At 34.9% G+C, this 15,871-nt stretch overlaps 1 protein-coding gene across 1 annotated transcript in view; it reads right to left on the bottom strand.

The window, feature by feature from the left end:
• The window catches only part of LOC106473262 (uncharacterized protein C7orf43 homolog), a 35,368-nt gene that overhangs the window by 16,177 nt on the left and 3,320 nt on the right, over window positions 1–15,871 (bottom strand). The window contains exons 2-6 of the mRNA XM_022402669.1: window positions 13,654–13,764; window positions 11,646–11,708; window positions 8,751–8,841; window positions 1,639–1,801; window positions 372–532 (exon numbers count right to left, since the gene is read on the bottom strand). Coding sequence (XP_022258377.1) covers window positions 372–532; window positions 1,639–1,801; window positions 8,751–8,841; window positions 11,646–11,708; window positions 13,654–13,744 — 569 coding nt within the window. The 5' untranslated portion in view covers window positions 13,745–13,764. The remainder of the gene's footprint in view (window positions 1–371; window positions 533–1,638; window positions 1,802–8,750; window positions 8,842–11,645; window positions 11,709–13,653; window positions 13,765–15,871) is intronic.

Here is a 15,871-nt window from a genome sequence, read left to right as displayed (position 1 = left end):
ATCAAATTGTGGGGTAAAAAGGTGCGTCTTATACACCGAAAAATACGTTAATGTTTAGTACCTTAAACAGCTTGCTTGCTGAATAATAAAAAATAATGAATTAGTAACATTACTACTAGATAGATTTCAAATCATACATAAATATAGGTACACTGTGGTGAGAAAAAATAACTAAAAACACAGTGCTTATATAAACACGAATTCCCCCACCACTATTTTCTCAGAGCCCGTGGAAGCTGCATTCAATGATTTTTAAAATCTATTTTATCCTCAAGCATCATTTTAAAGCTCGTATTAATCTATCAAACTTCAGTATAAATTCTGTATTTAAAATATTTTAACATATGTCGAGAACGAGTCTGAATTTTTACCTGTCTCCTAAAACAACTGGCGGGTTACATTCGGCTGTCATGGTGAGCAGTGGGTGATGTTTGATTCGTAAGAAGGGAAGGACGTGCATGATTGTTTTGTTATGCAATGTACCTCTGTGTTTTTCCGTTTGTAGTACTGCAGACAACTGAATTTCAATATCCTGAATATATATAAAAACAAAACGGCACAAACAAATGTGCACTTTAATAAAGCACAAATAACGTTTAAAAATAAACAATAAAAACTATTCTGACGATTAAACGACTCAACATTTGTGCATTTTTGCTTTTTATTTCAATTAGTTTTTGCAAAAGTTGATTTGATTGACTTATTATGTATTTTAATATTAAAAATATGCATTACTACTTATTTGAAAATTCAATTTCATAATATCTAAGACTTTAACAACGCAAAAAAAGGCCTTTACTGATTTTTATGCAATTTTATTTTCTTAATGTATTTACGCCACACATTATTTATTTAATATATCGCAACCCAATTGTTTTGTTCCTTTAATTTCAGTTTATATGTTCATCAAGAAAAGAAATTTTATCATTTTAAATTTTATTATATATATTTATTTATGAATATGAGAGTTTCGAACTTTAATATACTACAATGCAAAAAGTTGTTTAAACTTTTAATTTCAATTTACACATTCTACAAGAGATAATAGGATTGAATAATACTATTTTTAACGAATAAATGGTAATTACACAAATAGTTGGAATCTAGTTGCGTTAAAAGAAATCAGCAAATATTCATTTTTCTGTACCTTTATTAATATTTAATTCCCCCCTCTGGTCTCCACGAAACTGCATTGTGTAATAAATGAATACATGTATTCAAAATTAATTTGGTTTTCTTAATCTCAGCTACAATCTTACTTGTGATATTTCGACAGATTGGAATGGAGACAACTGAACAGCTGAAAACCTACACCTACCAGACGAAAATACCGTTCAAAGCAGTGTTAAAGGATAGTGTATCATATGTACAAGGTACATCTCAAAGTGGATAGCAAAAAACACCTAACTAGCCAGATTATTCTCTGATGTTATAATCAGATCGATTAAATTTCTTTCGTGACATGTGATATTTTCAAACCAGATTAATAAATACTAGACACTGTGCTATTAGCAACACGTATCAGCCAGTGTTGTAACTGTAATATATTTGAGCAGTTAATCCTCTTACGTGTTTTATTTTATATTTTATTTATTTGAATATCTAAAAATACCATAGTTATAACTACTTGGTTATTACCTTGGTCATTGTGTGAAAGTCAATCTTGCTCAAATTGAGCAAGAAAAGGCAGCTATGTTTCTCCCAAGGTTTCAACCTAATCGGAAAATGGCTTCCCCAAGCAGAAAATGTTAGGGTCAGTGCTGAGGGCGTGAGTAACTTAAATTCGTCTTTTGGGTTATTTCTACAGCACACACAAGAAACAAAAAATTGCTCTTGGGAAGTGATTCTAGTTTTCAATGAAATCGACACCAATATACATAAATATTTCAAACATAATAAAACCATATCAGGAAGTAATAACATTTTAGTAACCTAACAGAAAACAATTGTTTGATTAAATAAATTGTAATTTCATAAATAAAAGATAACATAATACATACGTTTACGAATAATAAACAAATTATTAAAAATAAAAGCGTGTAAAAAAGAAAGTATAATCATATTGCATCTTAAAATGGTTAGATAATAGTAATAAAAAGACGATGTTTTTATTTTAGTGTAGTTATGAAAATATTTATTTATGTTATATTTAATTTGCAAAATAATCTCAACATTACATCAAAATTGAGTGTATAAAATTACTTAGTTTATAAAATGATCATAAAAACTTGAAGGGGTTGGGTTTCATTAACATTGAGTGTAAAACTGTTTAATTTATAAAATACTAGGTTTCATTAACAATGGGTGTGAAATTACTTAAGTCTACGAAATACCCCAACAGAGCTTGAAGGAGCTATGTTTAATTAACATTGGGTGTGAAGCTAATTAGCCCTGGAGTAATTATGCGGAAGAAAAATGTGACCAAGGATAATTCTATTACTTTTGAATATGCTAAATAATACCGGATTAAGCCTTCTGGGGATCCAGGGTTAAATATATTTTTAAGAGTCTGTCGATGGATTTAGGGTCCCGGGTCTATAGCCTCTGTGTTAATTCGGTATTGATGCTAATATTCAGTTATGGATAGTAATTAGGTGGAAATATTCCAACTATAAAATTTGGTCCTGTAGTGTGTTCATGACGGTTTGGTCGTCCACAAGGCAACTTTCATATTACCTGCTGTTGTTGTGAAAACATTGTCGTACATAAAGAAATTATGCAGGAAAGTTGGACGACAAAAATTCCTTTATTGATTATTATCTGAGTGAAAAATATTTCAGTGTTTTTAACGATTTTCCAAACATAAAAGCAACAGTAGTTTGAACGCTAGAACTATAAAACATGTGGTTATTTGGCGGTTTGTGTACCGGTTTCTTCCTTTAGTTGCATAACCTGTGATAAACGCTGGAACTATAAAACATGTGGTTATTTGGCGGTTTGTGTACCGGTTTCTTCCTTTAGTTGCATAACCTGTGATAAACGCTGGAACTATAAAACATGTGGTTATTTGGCGGTTTGTGTACCGGTTTCTTCCTTTAGTTGCATAACCTGTGATAAACGCTGGAACTATAAAACATGTGGTTATTTGGCGGTTTGTGTATCGGTTTCTTCCTTTAGTTGCATAACCTGTGATAAACGCTGGAACTATAAAACATGTGGTTATTTGGCGGTTTGTGTACCGGTTTCTTCCTTTAGTTGCATAACCTGTGATAAGCTCGTGCATAGGAAAATGTTTTGCTAACGATATTGGGTTTTGACAGTTATGATGGACAAAATAGTTTATACTTACAAGTTGTACACAGTCTTTTAACTTTTAGTCTATTTGTGAATTTATAAAAAATGTTTACACATTGAAAGAGCGTGTTCTTGTAGTTGTGTGTATTGAAATGTAGTACGAGTTTATATGTTTAACACACACACAGACATACACTACTACAAAACTTGTTTTTATGTTAGTCACTGTAAATATGACATGGCTCAACATGTAGTATGAGTTTATCCGTACATGTTTATTAACACATGATTGGTAAAATACCTCACATAAGACAATGTGTTTTGGGTACAAAACATTTATGACTTCTTTTTGTCACAGTGAATATTGTTTTTATTTTTTCATTATGTATTCTGATTACATTTTATAGTTTGATGGAGTAAAAGGTAATATAGTATCTTTCATTGACTAGATTCTTTGTCTACCTGCTGGTCTTGATCAAGAATAGTCTTTTTGGCACAACGCTTGTGTAATGACTGGAAACTCATGTTTTAGGCACAACGCATGTGTAATGACTGGAAACCCACGTTTTAGACACAACGCATGTGTAATGACTGGAAACCCACGTTTTAGACACAACGCATGTGTAATGACTGGAAACCCACGTTTTAGACACAACGCATGTGTAATGACTGCCTTTGAGTACAATATTTTTACTCTCATTACCATTAAATTTTTATTACACATTATTTCAGGAAAATATGGTCAATGATGACAATTGAACATCCAAGATAATACACCGAATATTCAATTAACATTAATTTAAGTATTTAACTGAAATATTCAAGACCCCCCCCCCCCTAAGAATTTTCAATAAAGTTACAATGAACCAAAGTAAATTAATCTCAATTTCGAATATTGAGTGTTCAGATTATTTTAAAATTCTATTTGGTTTATCAAGATATTGTTAATATGGTTTACGTGTCACCTGTCTATGCAACCTAATTACCGTACTTTTGTCGTACATGAGGAAAATACGAAACCCTATAACCCGAGTGTTTTCGAAAAGTGGACTGTTCTTCATCAAGGACTAATCAATGAATAAAGGTCAATCTTTCGAAAGTGCTCGGGTTAAAGGAATTTTGTATATATTTTTATTAATCTTTAATTGACTTTTTTGATCTTGCGTGTTTTCCTAATACCACGAATTTTCCGTGTATGTATATGTGTAGAAGAAACCGGTACAAAGAACATGATTACCAGAAAGCAATGAACTTAGTGGAAACAATCAATACGCTTTCCGGTTTCTTATTTATTTCCGTTAGCGAGGGTATAAGGAAATGTCGTTCCATGACTGGAAAAAAACAATGTAAAAGCCCAGGATGTATTGGAAAAAAAACAATGTAAAATCCCAGGATGTATTGGAAAAAAACAATGTAAAAGCCCAGGATGTATTGGAAAAAAAACAATGTAAAAGCCCAGGATGTATTGGAAAAAAACAATGTAAAAGCCCAGGATGTATTGGAAAAAAACAATGTAAAAGCCCAGGATGTATTGGAAAAAAAACAATGTAAAATCCCAGGATGTATTGGAAAAAAACAAATGTAAAAGTACCAGGATGTATCTATAATACCTATCCCACGTAACACACACACACACACACTACTACAAAACCTGTTTTTATGTTAGTCACTGTAAATATGACATGGCTCAACATGGTTATATATTTTCAGAAGGCATCATATTTTGAAACTCGAACATGTACATTATTACGTGCATACTCCACATGAGAATATTAATTAATCTTCAACCTTACATATTACAGTATGTTAATATTTTTAGAGAAGAAGAACACTATTTTTTGTTGTGGTTGTTGTTTTTTAAATTAACAGGTGCTTTCAAAATATTATCATTTAGGCAAGAAGACAAGACACAACTAATATTACTGAAAAAGACATTTCAATAGGTTTACATAAAATGAAAAAAAAACATTATTTGTGATGTCTTAGAGTAACCCTTTTATCCTCCGTGGGTCTGTGGTAAGTTTACGGACTTATAACGCTAAAATCTGGGGTTCGATTCCCCGCAGTGGACACAGCAGATAGCCAATGTGACTTTGCTCTAAAACCAACCAACTAATCAATTTAAGCCTTTCGTTACTGAGTCAATTTTAATTTAGTTATAGTTGCTAATCGCCAGACGTTTTTAACCGTCATTAGGTAAACAGCCAGTAGGTAAAACATAAGTTAAAACACTATTGAACATTGAAGTACATAATGAAAACTATTCAATCCGCATCTAATATTTAAGATTAATACTTTCTCTATTGTCGCGACATACGTCGTCATACGTGTAAAATAGACTTAAATGTCACTTTTATTTACAGACATGCGCCGTGGTGCACAAACAGTGGGGCTCGCCCCCTTTGAGAGGAGTGGAGAATCGGTAGGAGACGCACAACTATGACTCTAAGAGCGTATAAACTATATCTGAAACTAAAACTTTAAGAATGAAAAGCTTTTAAAACTACCGTACAAATATTACTACTATTAAGTAATATAGTAACAATTAACACGGGAAAATTACATATACAGTATTTATATATATATATATATTCACCAACAGTAATCACAATTCACACAACATAATGGATGCAGAATGCATTCGAAACGCGTCGGCCAACTCATCACTAGCTACAACTTTTACCCGTTGTTCTAACAACGGGAAGACGGCTTATCGACTTCTTGAGAAGAATTCTAAGAAGAAAGTAAACCTACAGACATCGGTCTTGTTTAACAAAATCTGCCTACAAGAAAATCTGTACACCAATATATATATATATATATATACAAATGGATTAGAGTGGAGAGCTGTGTCAGCCTGAAGGATGCAAAAGCAACAAGTAGATGTTAATTTCATGCTGAAAAGTGAGGCTACACACAGCTGAAAAGTTGTGCATGTCATTTTCTTTCTTCTTAGCGTGAATTAGCCTCTGATATACAAAAACAGTTTTGTATTCGAATAGTTTCGTCTCACTGAAGGCATAGAAAAACTAATACGTTGGCTGTCCAAAAACATTTCACATCGCTGTTTATTGTCAGTAATTTGTAAAATACGAAACAAGGCAGTTGCCACTCAAAACATTTATTGTTTTGCCTTATTTTATAAGTGGAACCTACTTGATCGATATTTCATGTCCCCGCTTACCTAATTAAACCTCCATTCTATTTATTGTTTTATCTTTGTGTGTTTCCTATTTTTGCCGCTAGCTAAAGAAGAGATTTAATTAAGTTAGAATAAAATAGCCATTTACGCTGTTTACACACCACAAGTACAAACTTTTTAAAAGTTAATTATGTTAGAAGCATTTTAAAACTCAGGCCACAATACCCCTCTCAGAGCGCACAGATGTTTAGATACGGTAAACCTCGAGCCCAAATGATCATATTATAATATTTATAAACCAACGCTATTGAAATGTAGCCATAGTCGTGGCTACATTTCAGCAAAAAAAGCAACGTGACTGTTGATTGAATGGCCTAGATATCGTGAAATGTTTTTTACGTATTTCTCATCTTGTTGTTTTCAAGTTTTGGACATTAGTATAGATTTACTGGTTTGTCAAAAAAAACGTGGATAAGTAGATGTTACAGATCGGTAAGAAACGATCTCTTTTTCTTCAAGTGTCGGCTCAGAAGTAAACAGAGAACAGACAGAAGAAATAGTTAACTGATGGTGGTAATGAAAAACAACAAACTGATGGCTCCGCAGCTGGACCAGGCACTTCTTCGGTTTCCATTTCTACAGCTTCTGTCGGTAGCCTGAGCACCAAACCATAAACTAAAGAGCGTAAGTACTAGTAAGATGATTAAAAATTTGGTTTCACTTACAGAGTTGTTAATAACGGGGAGGCCCGGCATGGCCAGGTGGTTAGGGCGCTCGACTCGCAATCTGAGGGTCGCGGGTTCGAATCCCCGTCCCACCAAACATGCTCGCCCTTTCAGCCGTGGGGGGGGGGGGTTATAATGTGACTGTCAATCCCACTATTCGTTGGTAAAAGAGTAGCCCACGAGTTGACGTTGGGTGGTGATGACTAGCTGCCTTCCCTCTAGTCTTACACTGCTAAATTAGGGACGGCTAGCGCAGATAGCCCTCGTGTAGTTTTGCGCGAAATTCAAAACAAACAAACAAACAAACTGGTGATCTAAAGTTGCAATTGATAAAACGCAGAAAACGTTACAAATTTAGCTCAGCTTCTGGTATTTTTGCGGTACATTACGAAGGGGAAGTGTGTGAAGAGTTTCTGTTTTGTCAAGCACTGGGAGGGAGAGGTACAGGGGAAAGCCATCTTCTCTATTGTTGGCGAGTTTCTCACCATGAACAATCTTTCTTTGATTGTCGGTTATGCACTGTTGGGGCAGCTGCACTTATGGGAAACGAGAAAGGGTTTGAAGCCAAAGTATGTGCTCTTGCTCCAAGTGTAACATTTACACATTGCATCATACACAGGGAAACACTAGCTTCAAAGAAATTGCATCCCGAAGCAAACAGAGTGCTGCAAGATGCTACGAGTGTTGTAAACGGTGAAATCAAGAGCTTTGAAGAGCAAGCTGTTTTTTCATTCTTTGTGAATAAATGCGATTCACGTATGGCAAGCTCTTGCTGCAGACAGAAGTGCGCTACTTATCCCGCGGGAATTTAGTTAGTCGCACTGTGCAGCTGAAAGACGAAATTCCTTTTTTTTTTTGGCTACACTGTAACCCCACACAAGCAGCGCAGTACTATGAAACCTGGCTGATATTTTCGATAAACTCAGCGACCCCACTTTGTCACTACAAAGTTGAAATGGCAATACTTTGCAACTTAACGACGAAGTATCTGTATTTCGCATAAAAAAACAACAAAAAAACGTACACTGTGTAAAATCCAGTTTCAGAATGAAAATTACGAAATGCTTCTTTGTCTTGGCGAATTCTTGGAAGAAAATGAATTGAACATAGTCTTATTCGTGACATTGTTTCTGTTCATGTAGAAAAACTTCAATGTCAATTTTCAGATCAATTCCAAGAGTCAACGGGAGAACACGATTGGATTCGGAATCCATTTAATGACAACCTAACTTCTCATCTGTCAGTGGCAGCTCAAGAAAAGCTCATAGAACTATCCAGTGAAAAAACTCTTCAGGCAGAATTCAAGTCAAACTTCTTGGGAACTTCTGAATACTAGGTCGCAAAGAATACCCGTCTCTGTCAAGAAAAGCGATGGACATGCTTTTGTCTTTTGCATCAACATATCTGTGCGAGTTAGCTTTTTCAGCTCTGACAGAAACCAAAACAAAACAGCGACCTCATCTGCAGGAAAAGGGTGTTCTTGAATAACATGTAAAACGTAAAATTCTAACTTGAATATGAGTCACACATGATAAAATTAAGAACTGATACGTATAGTGCAGAATATTTATATATCTTTAAATCTCGTGTAAGGATGTAACTAATAATTCTAAATATAAATATACATTATTAAAATAGAAATTCTTTACCTGTCATAGAAAGTTCGCACCAGTAGATCACGTCTTTCTTCGGTCTGAAGATGAAGATTGTATATGATAATTTCTTCCTCAACGTTGACTACTAAAGAATTAAATTATAATTATTTAATCGAACTGTATATTTTTTGAATACAGAGACAAACACTATATGTTCCTTTTATATATATTTTTGTTTTACTTTTTAGTTATGATAGATTAATTAATATTTTGCAATACCAATTTATTAGCGTTTTCGTTAGATTCAAATGAAACATCTAAGCCCAATTTCTAGTTGTAAGTATTATCGTATGTTGTTTTTTCACCGTACACTAGAAGTCTCGATGTAAGCATGTAATCAGATATTCATGGATTAACCATATCATATTCTTTATGAACTAAGTAGCCAAGGAGTTTTGGCTTCAGATATTTGCGCAAGGCTACACAGAGCTAGCGGTCCATAATTTTGAATTGAAAGACTAGAAGTAAGACATCTAGTCAACAACATTCACCGCCAACTTTCAGACTATTGCCCCCCAGTGGTACAGCGGTATGTCTGCGGACTTACAACGCTAGAATCCGGGTTTCGATACCCGTGGTGGTCAGAGCACAGATAGCCCTTGTGTAGCTTTGTGCATAATTAAAAACAAACAAAACAAACAAACAATTCAGACTATTCTGATCGAATAATGGCACTGGACTCTCACTCTTAGAATGGACTCACAATCAAAAAATACATAGACCCGTAGATCCTGAGGTTCCAATCTGTCACGCTAACCAATAGGCAACGCCAAGAACTAATAAGATTAAAATAAATAAATACATCTATACGATTCATATCTTAAAATTAAGTTACGATTTTTTAATGGAAAATATTCTACTCACATTACAGTGACTATACTAAACAAATAAAAAAAAAAAACAATGCCACATCTGTCAAATTTTTGTATTTCTGAGCTGTAATTCAGTTCCCAATAGCTTAGGCGTAGAAAGGCTTAGCTGGATTGAAAAAAAAAAAGATGACATGGTTCAAAACTTCAAATCTGAGTTAGTAATTACATGTGCTTTTTGACTTAATATGATTTTCTAATTTTATCCTAAACCTACAACATATAAAGTTTGAGAAGATATGAAAACCAGAAAATAGGAGAGCCTCAAATACTTTACGGAGATGAAAGTGTAACGTTGGGTGCATGAATAAAAATTAGCCTCTTTATTTAAAATGTTCAAAGAATATTTCTTATCTCTTTCATATAAATTTATCTTTCATGTTTGAAAGTCTCTTATTTATAATGCTAGTGTGAGATTTGTAACTATGTTATACAGTTACATAGTTTTAAACTATAGTTACATACCTTGATTTTTCATGCACGAAAATATTACCTTAAACTTTACACATACCAGACGAGTACTCACGATTTTTTTGTTTGTCAAAGTTTCAAGCATCCTCAGTGAAACACTACTAACGTTGAATTTTATGCATAATGCTTTTTCTTTCCAAAAATATACAGTATTGGACATAATTACGGAAATACACAAGTAATACTCTCAAAGGAGTCATATACAATGACTAACTGCAAATAAATGATCAGTTTATCACTAATACAATACTTGATATACAAAATACAGAAGATCATATAAATAGTACAATGCATTTGTATTTTGTATTTGCTTTAAGCAGAACGGTACATCTTGCTTTTATGCTTGTTTGTTTGTATGTAATTAAGCACAAAGCTACACAATGGGCTATGTATGCTCTACCCACCACGGGTATCGAAACCCGGATTCTAGCGTTGTAAGTCCGCAGACATACCGCTGTGATACTGGGGGCTGCTTTTATGACACCATAAACTTATCAATGTATGATTACGAAATATTGTTCCAAAATGTTCTGTATTACTGTTCATACTTAAGCTAATTTATTAGACTGCCATTTTACTTTCTCAGTTCTCAAATAAGGCCAATAGCCTTACATCAAGACTTTATCCAAACAAGCCATAATTATGAGTGTTCTATCTTCCTCTTTTTTTACTTTCAGGTATCATTTCACCATATTTCTGCATGCATGAGATCAGTGTCTTGGTGGAAGATGAATCCGTGCCCAATGGGAAATGCTATGATGTATAAAAGTCAACTTGCACCTATCAACAGTCAGGGTGCCATTCATTTTATATAGATCTCCAGCACCATTGGCTGAGATGCTGCACTGTAGAAGTTGCATTGACTATTATACAATTCTTCTTAATTGCTTCCGAAATTTTGGAATTTAAATACATCTGTAAAAAGCAGTCTCGCCAAGCCTTGTTCATCCCATTCTTAAAAATTTGATGCCCATTTCAGTCTTTTGGTTTGATTATCTCTGTAAGCAGTAGTTTTTGAACAGCTACACATCCAGTGAGGTCACTTCAACTAATGTCTATCGCGCTGTTCTGGAGACAACATATCATAAATAACTGAACATTGTTTTTGAAGAGTCTGGGTTTTCTACCTCAAATGTTTCTATTATCAATTCTACTGGTTTCACGTACGCTCTTTAGTTTCCAAATATGAAATTTCAAATCAATCTGTCAGATGAAGTATCTTTCACCACGGATACACGTTATTCATGTGACATGTCTGTCCTGTGAGGCATTAAAGGAACTACTACTGGGAATAGTATAACTGCTTAAAACACGTATTAAGGACTAACCTAAATCTCTTAAACTGGCCGAACCTTGTGAGGTATTACAACTGGTAAAACAACGAATTATACTCTTTATATAAGCAGAAACGTAAGGAAAGGTATATTTAATTAACTATACTGAAGCGAAGTGGATTTTGGGTTTCACTCTAACTATCTCTGATCATAAATATAATAAACACTTTTATAACTTTGATGTAAGGTTATTCTCAAAACACACACACACTTACAGTTAATACAGCAAAAGTGGTGTCCATCAACTGTAAAGAAACTGGAAGTTACAGCCAGAGAATCTGCAAAAATAAAAATACATGAATAAGATAAAACAAATAATAATAATAAAAGGATCCTCTTACACTGCTGATAAATTATAAAAAAAGTTTAATTATCACCCGCATAGATGTACCTAGTAAAAAAGTTAAATAACATTAAAACATATAATAATGTAAATTTTTCCCATCACTAATATTATAATTTTTTGAAAGAACGAAATTTGTTAACAGCAACGTTGTTGAATGATAGACTGGGCTTCAATCAAATTTTCTAAGCTTAATGTACACTTGAAAGTAGGTGTTGTTAAGCAGTAACGTAGCAGCCGGTCACTTGAATTTGTATTTATGGCAAAGTTGCTAAAGCTACCTGCCGCCATTCCTAATTTTGTGCTATTGTCCAAAGGCAAGGCAGCCAGTCATCAGCATCCTACCATTCTCCGTCTACACTAAGGGATTGTCTGTCACACTTATAACGCACCTACAGTTTAAATTGCTGGGAATATTTTGAAGTATCACACGGATTCGCGACCGTCTCGCCAACTTCGAAATCCAGAGCTTTACCATATAACCGTGATCCCTAAATTTGAACAAATGGCCAGACGAAAGGCAGGCAGTTAGAAATACGGCCGCTATATGGGCTTTTTCTGGCTACTATACTATACTGCGCGCTATACATCCTTTGCCTAGTCTCACTGATCCGGAAACTGTGTTCATATACAGGGACACTGTAAGATAATCAATTTGTAAAAATAGAAAGAAAACTTCTAATAAATTCAAAAAACTAGACCTGGACGAAGTCTAAACTGTTCAAAATAAGCAGCATTAAGGCGGCATAAAAGGGCAAAACGTTGAATAAGTAAGTACGTTTTTCCTGCTCTTGGATGCAGTGTTAGTTATGTTTTATATCTGCTCAGTTTTATACAAACACTTTTCCAAGGAAAAACCACCCCTTTACTCCGGAAACTAATGTGCTGTAGTAAACACTGAGTATAAATATATCCTTTTTTTTTGGATTTGAAGTTTACCCTAAAAGCCGTCGTATTTCATTGCTAGTTTAATAAGTTTCAGGCTACCTATTTCTTGGCATTTGGAGTTTCCCGAATGTCTAAACTCTATTTTCTATTTATTTATTTTTTCGTAAGTCTATTTCTTACCAAACACCTAATATAATATTAATTCCTGATATCTGTCTGATCCACTGTAATTCGTGTTTTTCAATATAATAAAAACATCAAAGGAATAACAAAATAAAAAATATCAAATCTTTTTTCCTGAAATCCATACTAAATTACGTTAATGTTTTCTAACAACAGAAAACTTCCAAAAAGATGTTAAGAAATAAATAGTTGATATGACTCTAACGTGACTAAAACTCATATGTTTAATGTGATCATCAATGAAAACTTAAATTTTGCAATCAAGATATGAAGAATGTAAGTTTGTTTGTTTGGAAATTCGCGCAAAGCTACACGAGGGCTATCTGCGCTAACTGTCCTTATTTTAGCAGGGTAAAATAATAGCCCAAAAGTTGGCGGTGGTTGGTGATGACTAGCTGCCTTCCTTCTAGTCTTTCAAACGAATAGTGGAATTGGTTGTCACACGGCTGAAATGGCGAGCATGTTTGGTGAGACGGGGATTCGAACCCGCGACCAGCAGATTGCGAGTCCAGCGCCATAACCACCTGGCCATGCCAGACCCGGATGTAAGAAACCATTGACTTTAAATAATAGACAAGACTTCTTCAGAAAAACATTTGGTGTTCTCTAACCATGCTTGGAACCACTAGCAACTCTTTCAGATATAAAAATATTCGTATTTAGATTAATTTTATTTGGTAACTTATAACGAAAACCTTCCAATGTAACGCTTTGCTTTGACTAAATAGTACAACAGGCAGTAATATCTTTAAATAACTGAAACTGCTGGTGTTCATTCCTGTTCTTCCTTCTTTAAATATATTGCTTACCGGTGGAATTTCGATCTTCATTGATATTTATAATTGGTCTATTCCCAGCTTTATCGTGTTCTTCAGCTATCGATGAGTGATATTTTTCCATGTTGGATCTCTTTAGTTTTTCTATAAAATTATAAAAACGAATATTACGCACGACAATTACTTTCCCATGCCGTATAATAAGAGTCGAAGTTTTTCGGTACATGTAAAATCAACTAAACATGAAAGATATTTCCTATTCTGGTTCTGCTTACTCTTCGTCTCTTAATCTTCGGTTTCTAATATGACTATGATAATAACCCAGATGTATGACAAGTTAATAAAACTCCTTTCACCCTAAGAAGTTTGGTCAAGGTGCTACTTTTGCAGATTACCAAAAGGCAAAGAAACAAATCATCACGAAGAATTAATAATTCTAAGAAAACGAACAGGATTAACAATGATATTATAAACTAACACTAGGATAAACAGGGCATCTGAAAGTCAAGTAGTTATAGTTTTACTACATGGCTCTGAGTTTTGATAGAGTAACATGGTTTGTTTTGAATTTCGCGCAAAGCTACACGAGGGCTATCTGCGCTAGCCGTCCCTAATTTAGCAGTGTAAGACCAGATGGAAGGCAGCTAGTCATCACCACCCACCGCCAACTCTTGGGCTACTCTTTTACCAACGAATAGTGGGATTGACCGTCACATTATAATGCCCCAGCGGCTGAAAGAGCGAGCATGTTTGGTGTGACGGGATTCAAACCCGCGACCCTCAGATTGCGAGTCGAGCGCCCTAACCACCTGGCCATGCCGGGCCCTAGAGTAACATCAAGTACAACCTAATGGAAGGCACCTGATACTTTATATTATAGTTGGGAACCCTTGAATAACAGCATGTTTGATTTGTTGTTTGTTTTAAAGGAAAGCCACATTGAATTATCTATTGTGTCCACAGCGGGGAATCGAATCCAGGATTTAAGCGTTGTACGTTTGTAGACTTATCGCTGTCTCACCGGGGGACCAGCATGTTTGAAGATCACTTTCAACATTTTTAACTAATAACATCAACAACTGGGAATCATGAGAAAGGATAATAAAACAGTCACTTATGATAGTGAGTGATTTGATATTCAAATACATTTTAATTTTTTTCTTGAGAAACAGTCGTCAGGCATTTCTTTCAAAAAATAAGTTTCTCTTGCGATAAAGAATAATAAAATGTTAGGCTTAACTGTGTTCAGAAATGAAACAAGCGTACACAAACAATCTTTTTTAGGTTGAATACAGATTCTCACTATCATATGATATGAAAACAAAGTTCGTCAATTTAGTTAGTTCTATGCATTAATATACACAGCGTGGTCACAAGTAAATATACACCATCTTTAAAAAAAAATGAAGTTTTTCAGTCATATTCACATGAATTGATATATTTATAATTTAATTAATATCTAGTAGATCTTCCTTTCGCTTCATGGAGTTCGTTGATCCTCTGGGGCATCGTGAGAATCATCTCGTCAATTTTAGATTGTGGGATTTTCGCCCACACTTGCTTCAAAACTTGGAGTAGATCGCTCTTCGAAGTTGTTTTTTTTTTGTTGTTTCTTGACTTGCCGATCGAGTATGGCCCAGAGGTTTTTTGATGGGATTCATGTCAGGAGATTGGCTCGGCCAGGGCAACTTCTGGATACAATTTTTTTCTTGCCACTTTTGGGTGTTTCTAGCAGTGTGACACGGTGCTCCATCTTCCTGGAACAACGTTGTGTTCTTGTCCACGAAACCCGAGGAATAAAGTGGCAAGAGTCCTTCCTCCAATATTTCGACGTATTCAACAAAATTTATGTTGCCAACGCACTCCACTAAGCTCGATCTCCTACCAACCCAAACAGCTCCCCAAACCATCACCCTGAAACCACCATGCTTCACAGTTGGCTGCAATCTGTTGAGCCAAAACCCTTGGTGAGGCATTCTCCAGACCCATATCCTTCCACTGTCCGAAAATTTAGCGAATCTTGATTCGTCTGAGAACAATACGGTCTTCCAAAAGTCCAGAGGCTTGGTCATCATATCACTTGCCCACTTCTTTCGTCTGACTATGTTGGCGGATGTTAATAAGGGCTTCCGTCTAGCTGCTCTGCAACGATAACCCAATGTGTGGAGCATCCGTTGAACAGATTTCGGTCTCACCCCACCAACTTTGGCCACTTGTGCAGTCGTTAATCTGGGATCCATTTCGATGCTCC

Source organism: Limulus polyphemus, unplaced genomic scaffold (genome assembly GCF_000517525.1).
Source record: "Limulus polyphemus unplaced genomic scaffold, Limulus_polyphemus-2.1.2 Scaffold127, whole genome shotgun sequence".
NCBI lineage: Eukaryota > Metazoa > Arthropoda > Merostomata > Xiphosura > Limulidae > Limulus > Limulus polyphemus.
The sequence above is the reverse complement of the archived record's forward strand: the minus strand, read 5'-3'. Positions and strand labels throughout refer to the sequence as shown.